The sequence below is a fragment of the Oryctolagus cuniculus genome, chromosome 3 (genome assembly GCF_964237555.1).
Source record: "Oryctolagus cuniculus chromosome 3, mOryCun1.1, whole genome shotgun sequence".
In the NCBI taxonomy this organism is placed as follows: Eukaryota; Metazoa; Chordata; class Mammalia; order Lagomorpha; family Leporidae; genus Oryctolagus; species Oryctolagus cuniculus.
This window is the reverse complement of record NC_091434.1, coordinates 128,573,503-128,586,381: the sequence shown is the minus strand read 5'-3', so window position 1 is coordinate 128,586,381 and position 12,879 is coordinate 128,573,503. Positions and strand designations below refer to the sequence as shown.

At 40.9% G+C, this 12,879-nt stretch overlaps 1 protein-coding gene across 50 annotated transcripts in view; it reads right to left on the bottom strand.

Moving 5' to 3' along the window:
* The window catches only part of CLASP1 (cytoplasmic linker associated protein 1), a 295,826-nt gene that overhangs the window by 116,113 nt on the left and 166,834 nt on the right, over positions 1-12,879 (bottom strand). For all 50 annotated transcript variants that reach the window (XM_051838605.2, XM_051838621.2, XM_051838622.2 and 47 more), the window contains 3 exons: positions 7,165-7,317; positions 3,017-3,090; positions 837-929 (listed from right to left, as the gene is read on the bottom strand). In XM_051838605.2, the coding sequence (XP_051694565.1) occupies positions 837-929; positions 3,017-3,090; positions 7,165-7,317 (320 nt within the window). The remainder of the gene's footprint in view (positions 1-836; positions 930-3,016; positions 3,091-7,164; positions 7,318-12,879) is intronic.

The following is a 12,879-nucleotide window of genomic DNA, read 5'->3' as shown; positions in this document are numbered from 1 at the left end:
CACAAATAGTCACCATCAAATGTAAGTGATCAACATTAAATTTCAACTGACAGAGAAAAAGCTTTCCCAAGAGAATTCATCCAGTTAAATATTAGCTAATAGACTGCACAAATCTATAAAATTACAAGACCAAATAATTTTTAGAAGATAGTATTGGTGATAAATATATTTTTTACAAGATGTATTCTATAATTAGATATGTCTTACTATTTATAGACTCTAGGATACTAAGGACAAATAACCAAAAATCTTCATTTCACTTTAATAAACGCCCCCAACCTCATTTACTCCCTCGTCCAACCCCAATTGTCATTTATGTAATGAATCAAAGAAGAAGCATTCTGACAGTATCTCCATAGCATCTTCCCCTGCATCACTATTAACAAGCTTGTCTGAATTTAAGTAGAACACAGCAGCAATGTGACCACCCCTCTTCTTGCCTATCACCCACATAACACAGCTTTCCTTAGACAATCCACCCCTAATTTAATGTTCAGCCCGCCTGTTTTCATTCATCCACTTATAAAAATAGACAAAACTCTCCAGCAAGTTGATATGAAGAAAGAAAAGAATATTTACAAGCATACAATGAAAATGCCATTAAAAAGGTACTTCACTGGCAAACAATCAGAATTAAATCTGTATTAAGGTGAGAGCAGAGGCTGTCACCAGATATTCCAGTCAGGTCTTTGTTTAAAAAGCAACACGCAAATACAGTAATTTATGTTTTAAAAAATCTACTACTTAAAATTCATTGGTGACATCCTCCTATTTATAATCGAGTGTTTGGAATATTGGTAAATCTAGAATCCAATCACATGAGGTCAGTGGCTTACAGCATTTACTCTCTGCTCCCAGTCATGCTTGTCATCAGATAAGATTTCCCTAATTTTGTTTATGGATTCCTCAAGGTCTCGGCTGGAATAAATCTGTAAGCAAAATTAAATTACAATTTCTATTAGAAAATGTGCAGAATAAACAAAGATTATTTCTTAATTACATGGAGTCAAGGACATCTAGTAAGTACAGTAAAAGGAAATGTTTTCACCTTTAATACCTATGAGAAAACGTCTAAACAGGTTTGTGAGAATGAGCTTCTTTCCTGTTGTGAATACAAACTTACTAGAGGTGCTGCTGAGTGGGGAAAACCTTGCCTTAAACATAGTCCTGCTATAGATTGAATAAGATGATTTCATGTGCAGAAGAGAAACCTACTGTGAAACAGTCTACAATGCCTAAGTTACTTATGACTCTGTATTATTTATTACATCACACTACAAACATAATGTGGAGCACCTTCCAATCTACTTTCTCACTTATCCCCAGTCTTATAAGACATGTAGGGTATAATCAATCAAAAAAATGCATGCTGGGAAGGTCAAGTCCTTAAAGATGAACTTGGGCCAGGGCCGGCACCGTGGTGCACTAGGTTAATCCTTTGCCTACGGTGCCAGCATCCTATCTGGGTGCCGGTTCTAGTCCCGGCTGCTCCTCTTCCAGCTCAGCTCTCTGCTGTGGCTTGGGAAAGCAGTGGAGGATGTCTCAGGTGCTTGGGCCCCTGCACCCACATGGGAGACCAGGAAGAAGCACCTGGCTCCTGGCTTCGGATCAGCGCAGCTCTGGCCATTGCAGCCATTTGGGGAGTGAACCAACAGAAGGAAGACCTTTCGGTCTCTCTCTCTCACTGTCTGCCACTCTACCTGTCAAATAAATAAATAAAATCTTAAAAAAAAAAAAAAAAAAAGATGAACTTGAGCCAAGAATGCCTGTCATCTGATCTACACACATGGCAACCATGGTGGCAAGGATAACTGTCTTATCACTGTGAATGCAACAGGTACATGGAGCACAGACAGCCAATGGAGGAAGAAAAAAAGTATCAGCCCTCATTTGCAACAGGAAATCTGAGGAGGGGCAGTGTTGTGGCACAGCAGGTAAAGCCACAGCCTGCAACACCAGTTTTCCATGTGGGCGCCAGTTTGTTTGCTAGCTGTGTCACTTTTGATCCAGCTCCCTGCTAATGGCCTGGGAAAAGCAGTGGAAGATTACAAGTGTTTGGGTCTCTGTCACCCACATGGGAGACCCAGATGAATCCCCTGGTTCCTGGCTTCAGCTTGGCTCAGCCCTGGCTGATGCAGCATCTGGGGAGTGAACCAGAGAATGGGAAATCTCTCTTTCTCTCTCTGTCTCTATCCCTCTGTAACTGACTTTCAAATAAATAATAAAGGGGGGGGGGGGAACTTGAGGAACAAAGCTGCCAAAAATGTATGACTGGGGGCAGGCACTGGTGTACACTAGGTGAAGCCATCACTTGGGAGATCTGCATCCCATATCAGAATGCTGGTTCAAGTTCCAGCTATTCTGCTTCTGATCCACCTTTCTGCTAGTGTGCCTTGGAAAGGCAGCAGATGATGGTCCAAGTGCTCAGGCCCCTGTTACAGTCACGAGAGACCTGGACAGAGTTCCAGGCTCTTGGCTTTGCTCTGGCCCAGCCATGGCTGTTGTGGGCATATGGGGAGTTTCAAATAAACAAATATGAATTCATTTTAAAATATTATGAAAAAAAGTATGACATTTTCCCAACTTTTATAAATAATATTTGCTTTATTTTAAGTACGTAAGTGAGACATCAAAGATAGTATGACCTGAGCTTTTACTAAAGTACTTTCTAAAGTTTTTCAGACAAAATCCTTCAAATTTATGATTTTTTCTAACAAAAACCCCAAATAAGCAAGCTTCTTTCTTTCCCCACTTAACCTAATCATATATTTCTCTTTTAGGTGATCTGCCCTGTAAACTAAAGCAATCAACTTCTTTCTTCTTCTCACTGAAAGATCACCTTCCACCTTGACTTTTGCTCAGTTATAAAACTATCCGGCATTTTCCACTCTGCACTTCAGCTCTCATGTGGACTTGATAGTTAAAATTACCTGACCTGGGACAGAACTCTACAAGGGGCTGATCTGAAAAGGGAAAATGAAAACTAATTCTATCCTTCTTGTTAATTCTTGCTCACCTGCACAACAGGTACATCATCAAATGCTTTAATAAAGTCCTCTTCATCAACAGCACCTGCACCTTCTTTTGCAGCTGTAAAAATACAAATTTTTAAAATGTAGATAATGGTTATAACATACACTGTAGAAATCTGAATGCACATAAACAAAATTACAGTTTGGAAGATTCAGAAATCTTTTTTAAAAAGATTTTATATAAATTTAGAGTACTGTGGAACAGACAAACATTATAAGATGAAGCACATGGATGGGCACCGTGGTGCTGCAGGTTAAGCTGCTGCTTGGGAAACCTGCATCCCATATCAGAGTGGCTAGGATGGAGTCCTGCCTCCACTTTGGATCAAACTTCCACTAATGTGCATCCTGGAAAGCAGCAGATGATGGCTCAGTACATGGGTCCCTGGCAAGTTCCTGGCTTCAGCCTCAGCCAGCCCTAACTCTTGAGAGCATTTGGACAGTGAATCAGTAGATGGAAGATCCTTGACTCTCTATCACTCTACCTTTCAAATAAATATAAATTAATGAAAACTAAAAAAAGATGATGAAGCACAGCAACTCTACAACACCATATAAACCATAAATAGCATAAGGCCACTTAAAGAGACTACTTGTTTAATCAGAGACAGTCTGGGTTTAAAGGATTTAGATAATGTATACTGTATTAATGTATAAACCTTTTGAAAGGTTCCTAATAAACAGAAAATTTTAATTCTTCAGGAAATACATTAATTATTATTATGAGATATCCAGCATAATAAATTTGAAGTAATTAAATAAATTCTAAAAGGATTTAAATTTCATTTCAACTTCATGTTAGTCTTAAAACATTTCATTTCCTTGAACTCATGATAATGATGTCAATTTTTCAGATAAGCATCAGTTTAAGTGTCTCCTAATGCTGTTCTAAGATGTATGCTTAAAAGTTAACTGTTGGGGCTGGTGCCGTGGTGCAGTGGGTTAAGCTGCCACCTGTAATGCCAGCATCCCATATTAGCACTTGTTCGAGTCCTGGTTGGTCCAGCTCCCTGCTAATGTACCTGGGAAAGCAGCAGAGATGGTCCAAATACTTGGGCCCCTGCCACCTGCCTGGGAAACCCAGATGGAGTTCCAGGCTCCTGGTTTCAGCATGGCCCAGCCCTAGTTATGGCAGCCATTTGGAGATGGAAGATCTCTCTGTGTCTCCTTCACTTTCTCTGTAAAAGGTTAACTGATGTCATTAGGGGAAAGCTATTTTCTTTTTGTTAATATCAACTCCATTCCACATGTGAAAATCAGGTAATGCTATATTATTTTTTTTAATGTAACATTTTCAGAATTGGTGTCTCTGATCTTCCTCATAACCTCCACTAGTGATTTAACTGACCACACTTTCAGAAAGTTTTCTCATTTATTTGCTTTCACTTCACTTGAAAGGCCAGTAGGGGCAAGAAGGGGAGGTCTTCCATCTACTGGTTCACTTCCCAAATGCCTGTAACAGCCAGAGCTGGGCCAGGCCAAAGCCAGGAGCCTGGAACTCAATCCAGGTCTCCCCTAGATAGCAAGAACCCTAGTATCTGAGTCATTACCTACTGTGTCCCAGCATGTACATTAGCAGAAAACTGGATCAGAAGTGGAGCTAGAACTTGAACCAGGCACTCCTACATGTGATAAAGGTGGAGCCAAACATCCGCCCTGAAGGCTTTCCCAAGGACTTCTTACCAGATACGCAATAGGTGTTTGGGGTCCAGATGGGCCACTTAGAAAAAGCCTTCACAGACGACTTAGGTGGTGATACATATATCTTACCACTCCAGGGGGAGATCACTCACACTAGTTGACAAGCCAACATCAACAAACAGTGGCCACAGACTGTGAGGTAGTGCTGGTCTGCTTCAGCACAAGGAATGGTGCCCACTGAGCAGACAGGTCCTGAGGGGACCACGCACCAAGGACAACTTAACCAGAAAATTCATGATTATGGTATTAACCAAATGGGAAGAGGATGAAAGTAGGACCGCCTTCTTGACATAATGGACCCAGTGGGGCTTCTGGCAGAGGTGTGGGGTTGTGATGGGAAGAAAAAGTGTTCTGATCACAGAAATGCTTGAAGCAAGTTTTGTGGAACTAATATCATCCAAAACAGATCAAAAAGAAAGATTATAAAGACTGTCCAACCATGGAAAGGAACAAAGTACTGACACATGCTACAGGACAAATGAAACAGTGAAAAAAATATTCCCCCATCAAGGTTGCATGTACCAATGCCATCTCACTAGTCCAAATGATCAATTTCTGTTCACAATTGATCACACTGATAGGTCTAAGAGTCAAAGGGATCACACAAACAAGACTAGTGTCTGCTAATACTAACTGATAGAATTAAGAAGGAGAGAACTATCCAACATGAGAAGCGGGATACACAGCAGACCCATAGAATGGCAGATGTCCTAAACAGCACTCTGGCCTCAGAATCAGCCCTTAAGGCATTCGGATCTGGCTCAAGAGCCCATGAGAGTATTTTAGGCATGGAAAGCCAAGACACTCTGGAAAAAAAAAAAAAAAAAAAAAAAAAAAACTAAATGAAAGATGTCTGTGAGTGAGATCCCAGTGGAAAGAATGGGCCATCAAAGAAGGAGGTACCTTTCTCTGAAGGGAGGAGAGAACTTCCACTTTGACTATGACCCTGTCGGAATAAGATCGAAGTCGGTGAACTCAAAAGGCTTCCATAGCCTTGGCAACTCATGACTAGAGCCAAGGGAGACTACTGACGCCATAAACAAGAGTGTCAAATTGTTAAGTCAACAACAGGAGTCACTGTGTACTTACTCCTCATGTGGGATCTGTCCTTAATGTGTTGTCCAATGTGAAGTAATGCTATAACTAGTACTGAAACAGTATTTTATACTTTGTGTTTCTGTGTGGGTGCAAACTGATGAAATCTTTACTTAATATATACTAAATCGATCTTCTGTATATAAAGATAATTGAAAATGAATCTTGATGTGAATGGAATGGGAGAGGGAGCAGGAGATGGGAGGGGTGCGAATGGGAGGGAAGTTATAGGGGAGGAAAGCCATTGTAATCCATAAACTGTACTTTGGAAATCTATATTTACTAAATAAAAGTTTAAAAAATGGCTAATTTTGTATTATAAGAATTTTTAAACTCAATAGCAAAAAAAACTTTAATGCACCAAAAAAATAGCATAAAGAACTAAGGAAAATAATAACAAACACAAGAAATAGAGCAACACTTCCCCTTCTGCTATCCTTGATATGAAGGTGACATTACTCCCTGCCCTTGGGCACAGCTCCTCCACCACAAAGATGCTGACATGGAGGAGGCAAGGGGACACATGATATCTGCTAACCTGGTCAAGATATCACCTGCCTAGGGCCAGTTCCAAATCCAGCCAAGACCACCCAGAAACAGCATCTGATCTGACTCTAATCTTCTTCCAATTTTAAATAGCTCATCAAGCTTTGACATTTGGGGCTCAAGGTCCAGGACCTCCCACTTCCTGACCCCCACCGATACTAGTTTAAAAGTCCAATGTTATCAGTTAGCATAGTTCTAGAACCAGAGGTTAAAAAGTAGGAAATATGCATGTCAGTGTAAAGCTCAACAGCAAAACAAGAATCCTGTACAATCACAAGTTAAGCTGTCCAGACGGGGTGGGACAGGAGGGATTTATGGAAGAAATCCTTGTAAATCAATTTTCAAAGCTTCAGAGAACTAACCTCTTACCATCTATTTAACCCAACATCCATACTGGTCTCACAAGAAAAATACTATTTGTAAGAAAAAACATATTTTAAAGACAGAAGTACAATGTGACTTCAGGATGTTGTCTTAATAAACAGCCTCAAAAAGCCCTATGACAGTTCCAAGCATCGCTGGATCCAGGCAATCAAATAGTTCCATTGGGGTATGCTTGTTCTGTATCTCAGAGCTATTCTTTCCACTGTGTAGCTCCATTCTACTACAGCCTCTGCTTTACCGAAAGGCAGCAAAGTTAACACAGCAGCTCAGACGTACACCCTGGTTTATCAGCAGATGCAGTACCAACACAATTAAAGAAAAGCAGGCAGGAATGCGCTACACATGGGGCTTGCATTACTTCTGAGGGACACCACAGGCAAGCACCACAGGGCCTGGTCTCACTCACCTGATGACTTGGATCCCAGGGTGGATGACCCCAGCCTGCGGGTGGGACCCATCCCAACGTTTCTCCGGGAGCTTGGTGGAGCCTTGGACGATGTAGAACTGGCAGAGGAAGGCCTGTTGCCATCCACAGAATCTTCATCATCAAAGTTCTTATCTGAACAGTAAGCACATAAATCAGTGTTAAAAACGATCCATTTGTCAGCTGAACATAAAATATCAGCTGGCCTTACAGATCACTTGGATGTCCTCCCACTCCAATGTGGGAAAACAGAAAATATAAAAAAGAGAACCATCTCTCATAAAACCACCACTCAAAATCAGTCACTTCACTATTTTGGACTATCTCTGACCATTTTTTATAGTGCATTTCAATATAACAGCTGAGATGAGAATACATATATATATAATTAGGAACACTATTTACTTTAAATGCCAACTTTTCCTTTATGATGATATATTTGTCATAAACACCATTTTAATAGTAAGATAGTATTTTTGAATTGGAAAATGCAACAGCAGAAACACTCTTACTAGACATAGTACCCTACCATTAGAAATAATAGTACAACAAAAATGCTTCCAAATGCATTTCTGTCTGAATTTTAAGATGAAAAAAAAAATCTAGTAGCAATATTACCAGGCCAAAGAGCATGAAAGTGCTCAATGTATGTGGCCAAACTTATTTTCAGAAAAATCATATAAAGGTATATTTTCCCTCCCAGGAGTTCAAAGGAATGCCCAGCCTGTCACAACTTGCCATCACTGAATATTATCGTCTTTAAATTGTAATCAATGTCAGAGGTGGAAAAAATGCTTCTTGTCACATGTTTCTTTCAGCAAAGTTGAATTATTTTTATAAGTTTGTTAACTTTTAAGTTTTTTAAATAGCAGTGAATCCAACCAGTATTCTGCAAGGTATACTGAAAATTAAAGAAGGAAAAAGATTTGTGGGTTGGTAAAAATCAACATATTTATAAGGGGACAGCATTATGGCATTCAAATTGGTGACCTAACTGCTAAGCCAAATGCCCACCCTGAAAATAAGCTTGTACCATTATATAATTTTTTTAGATTTTCACATACAACATGTTGTACAGAAAATTATCTTTACGAAGGTTATGTTCCCCACTGAGCCCAAGGAAATAACTAACTTGTATCTTTAGCCAAACTGCACAGGCTGCCACTTGTGGGCCATGTCTCTCGGTAGACCATCTGGATAGAAACCTACTATAAGCTAATCGGAGCCAGCAATACCCAGCCACCAGCACCTCTACTCCATCTCTGCTTTTCCAGCACCAGATAAAGACAATTCAAAATGACTCATGAATTTTCTACAGAGGGATACTGTAATTTTTATCCAACTTCCAAGAACCCTACTCCTGGCGACTTGGTTTAATAGACACAGAAAAGGGGGAAATAGCAGCAAAAAAGCACGCCACAAAGCACTACTGATGCAAAAGAGATTCTAAAACACGAAGACAGAATTCTTGGAGAAAAAAAGAACCAGAACGGGCAGAGTACAAACACAGTTACCCACTGACTTTAAAGCAAACCAGACTTCTTTTTTTTGATTTTTAATTAATTTTATTTATTTGAAAAGCAGAGTTACAGAGAGGCAGAGGCAGAGAGAGGTCTTCCATCTGCTGGTTCACTCCCCAAATGGCCACAATGGCCACAGAGGGGCTGATCTGAAGCCAGGAGCTTCTTCTGGGTCTCCCACATGGGTTCAGGGGCCAAAGGACCTGGCCCATATTCTTCTTCTTTTTTTTTTTTTTTTTCAGATTTATTTATTTGCAAGTCAGAGTTACACACAGAGAGGAGGAGAGACAGAGAGAGAGAGAGAGAGGTCTTCCATCGGCTAGTTCACTCCCCAATTGGCCACAACGGCTGGAGCTGTACCAATCTGAAGCCAGGAGCCAGGAGCTTCTTCCAGGTCTCCCACGTGGGTGCAGAGGCCCAAGGACTTGGGCCATCTTCTAACTGCTTTCCCAGGCCATAGCAGAGAGCTGGATCAGATGTGGAGCAGCCAGGTCTCGAACTGGCGCCCACATGGGATGCCAGCACTGCAGGCAGCAGCTTTTAGCTGCTACGCCATAGCACCAGCCCCCAAACCAGACTTCTAGAACTGAACATGTCTACATTGTGCTCCAGATGCTGTAGCGAGGCTGGAAAATGGCCTGGGCAGACCCTGCATGGTCAGATTCACCCCTTCAGCAGCCTCCACTGACCCAAATACCCAATTCCCTGGAGAAGCCTTAGCAGAGCCCCAGTGGCTCAGAACCAAACTTTAGCCAAACTGGGCAGAGTACAATAAAAAAAAAAACAATAAGCCACAACAGATGCTATGGGTCAAAAATCCTAGAAAGACCACTGTACACAACTGTGACTATGGGTTAGGGTATAGGGGTGGCAGACCTAAGTCAAAAGACTCAGGTCTGGTGTCTGGAACTTGGAATTACAAGCTTTGGGTCATTAAGTCTGTTTGGAAAATGTTAATACTCACCTATTGAGGACCAACAAACATCACAGAAACTAAGAAAGGTCTGCTTATTGCCCATCTTCTGTGGGAGCTGGGACCTAGCCCGCAACCTGTTTTTTCCCTGTTCCTTAGGTAGGCTGTGTCTGGTGGGAGACCACTGAAAGGAGTGCCTCCTTTCCTACAGCAAACGCAACTATCTTTCTGCTTCGCTGCACCAGGGTCATTTTGTGGAAGCCACTATTCCTGCCAGGCTTTCCAATTCACTCACCCCATTACTTTAACTTTCCTCCAAGGTTGTGGGAAACATGGCAGCCTCGTAACTAGAATACAGCAGCAATCCCGAAAGGAGGCTGCACAGGGAAAGGCTAACAAGCCCAAAGGCTAGCTGTACATCATAAATATCCATACATTTCTTCTTTTAGATCTTGCATAGTTGCAAGCACTTGCAAAGGCTGTTTCTGCTGTCTGCAAGTCATCTGTCTTGGTCTGACATACCACTCTGCAGTCCTGAAATTAGGAGTATACTGTTAGCTCCTCTCTGAGAGCCTGCCCATCTCTGTCCAGGAAGAGCTGACTGTGGCCTTCTTCGCCATTTATTCCATCTCACCCTGCAATCAGGTCTTCACAGGTCTGTTCTGTTTCTTGGACACCAGAGTACAATGCACTATGCATTCTTTTTGGTATTTCCAACACCTAGAACACAGCCTGGGGCAACGCAGGTATTCAATAATGAATATGGCAATCCACAGGAAGGAAAGCAAAATATATGAATGGAGGCAATCGTTTTTCACAGATTGTTTCTAGAAGTTTTTATTACTTTATAAAAATGTGTAAGGCTTCATTAGATGATAAAATCTAACAAGGCTATGAAAATAACAGGGCAAATTAAGAAAGTAGGACAATTATAACCCTAAATTTTTTTAAGCTTCCTGCTTCTCCTCCAAGACAGAAATATGTTTATTCTTTTTTTCTTGACAAACCATGAGGACAGCTTTAAAAAGTTCATGGGAAAATATAACTGAAAGATAATATGAATTTCTCATAATTTGATCTCTCTTCACATATGCCTACTTTAAGATTAAGTTGAAGTACTACTGAAGTACTTCAATATTAAAGTACTATTATAAATAATCAAAATTCCCCAAATTAAATTGTGAATAATTTACATACAGTTCTAGACTTTTTGCATTTATAAACATCAATTATATACACATGTACACAAAACTGCTTTGCCCACTACTAACATTTAGTAAATATTTTTCTATGTCAACATTGGTTTAATACATTTTTTTTTTTTTTATTTTTGACAGGCAGAGTGGACAGAGAGAGAGACAGAGAGAGAAAGGTCTTCCTTTGCCATTGGTTCACCCTCCAATGGCCGCCGCTGCAGCCGGCGCACCGCGCTGATCTGATGGCAGGAGCCAGGATCCAGGTGCTTTTCCTGGTCTCCCATGGGGTGCAGGGCCCAAGCACCTGGGCCATCCTCCACTGCACTCCCTGGCCATAGCAGAGAGCTGGCCTGGAAGAGGGGCAACCGGGACAGAATCCGGCGCCCCGACCGGGACTAGAACCCGGTGTGCCGGCGCCGCAAGGTGGAGGATTAGCCTATTGAGCCACGGCGCCGGCCCGGTTTAATACATTTTAAAGAGCACTCACACATGCTATATTAAACCAATCACCTACTGATGGGTAGTTCAATATTTCTAATTTCTCCCCTTCATAATATTACTGCATTTAGTCCATTTACCAGTAACAAGAATTAATACACGTGTAGCACCTAAGTGCATACTACACCTTGTATTTGGTTTTGTATCTTCTTATTAAATCCTTCCAACGATCCTAAGAATGAAGTACTATTATGAAACAATTTAGTATATCTACCTATGTGCCCAAAGTCACACAGCTAACAAGAAGGAAGAGGAAGCCAGGGTTCAACTCCATGTCTGTCCAACTCAAGAAACTATGCTCTCAATCATGACATCCAGTGACCTCCAACCAAAGAATAGTTCACAAAAGGTATCCACCACTATTGCACTGGGCTCTGTGCTAGGGCCTTTTGTATACCGTTTTGTTTAATTCTTATAACAGATATATGCTTGCTTAAAGAACCATCTAAAAGAAATTCTTAAGCATAGAATCATCAATATCTTTTAGGAATACACACAAAAATCTTCAACAAAATACTGGCAAACCACAATCAGCAATATATAAAAAGAATTATTATGGTCAAGTGTGATTTTCCCAGGAATAGAAGGCAGGTTTCATAAATAATAATCAATTAATTTAACATACATTAATAAAGACAAAAGCCACATGTTATCTAAACACAGTAAAAGTATTTAACAACATATAAAAATGTACTACAAATGGATTAAAAAAGAACTTCCTCAACAGAATACAGACCATCTATAAAAATAAAATATACATAATGGACAATACTCCTAATGGTGAAAGAATACATGCTTTCCTCCTACAACCCGGAACAAGACAAGATGTTCATTCATAACTTCAATTCAACATTACACTAAAGATTCCAGCCAGGGAAATCTATCAGAAAAAAGAAATTAGATAGGAAAAACTGAAACTACCTCCATTCAGATTACATGACCTTATATATGGAGAATTCTATAGAACTCACTAATAAATCAGAACCAATAAGCAAATTCAGTGAGTTGTAAGATACAAAATCAATATACAAAAATCAATTGTATTTTCTTTCTTTCCTTAATTTAATTTGAAACACACACACACACACACACACACACACACAATCTTCTATCTGCTAGTTTAATCCCCAAATGCCCACAACAGCCAAATCTGGGCCAGGCCAAAGACAGGAACTCTATTCAGGTCTTCCATATGGATGGCAGGGACTCAAATACCTGGGCTATCATCTGCTGCCTTCCCAGGAATATTATCAGGAAGTTGTATTAGAGGCAGAGTAGCCAGGACTCAAACAGGCACTCCAATATGGAATGCCAGCCCTGCAAGCAGAAATTTAACCTGCTAAGCCACAACACTGGCCCCATGAACAATCCAAAAGTGAAATTAAGAAAGCAATGCAGGGGCCGGCGCTGTGGCGCAGCAGGTTAATGCGCCCTGGCCTGGGCACCAGTTCGAGACACGGCTGTTCCACTTCCAATCCAGCTCTCTGCTATGGCCTGGGAAAGCAGTTAGAAGATGGCCCAAGTCCTTGGGCCCCTGCACCCACGTGGGAGACCAGGAAGAAGCTCCTGG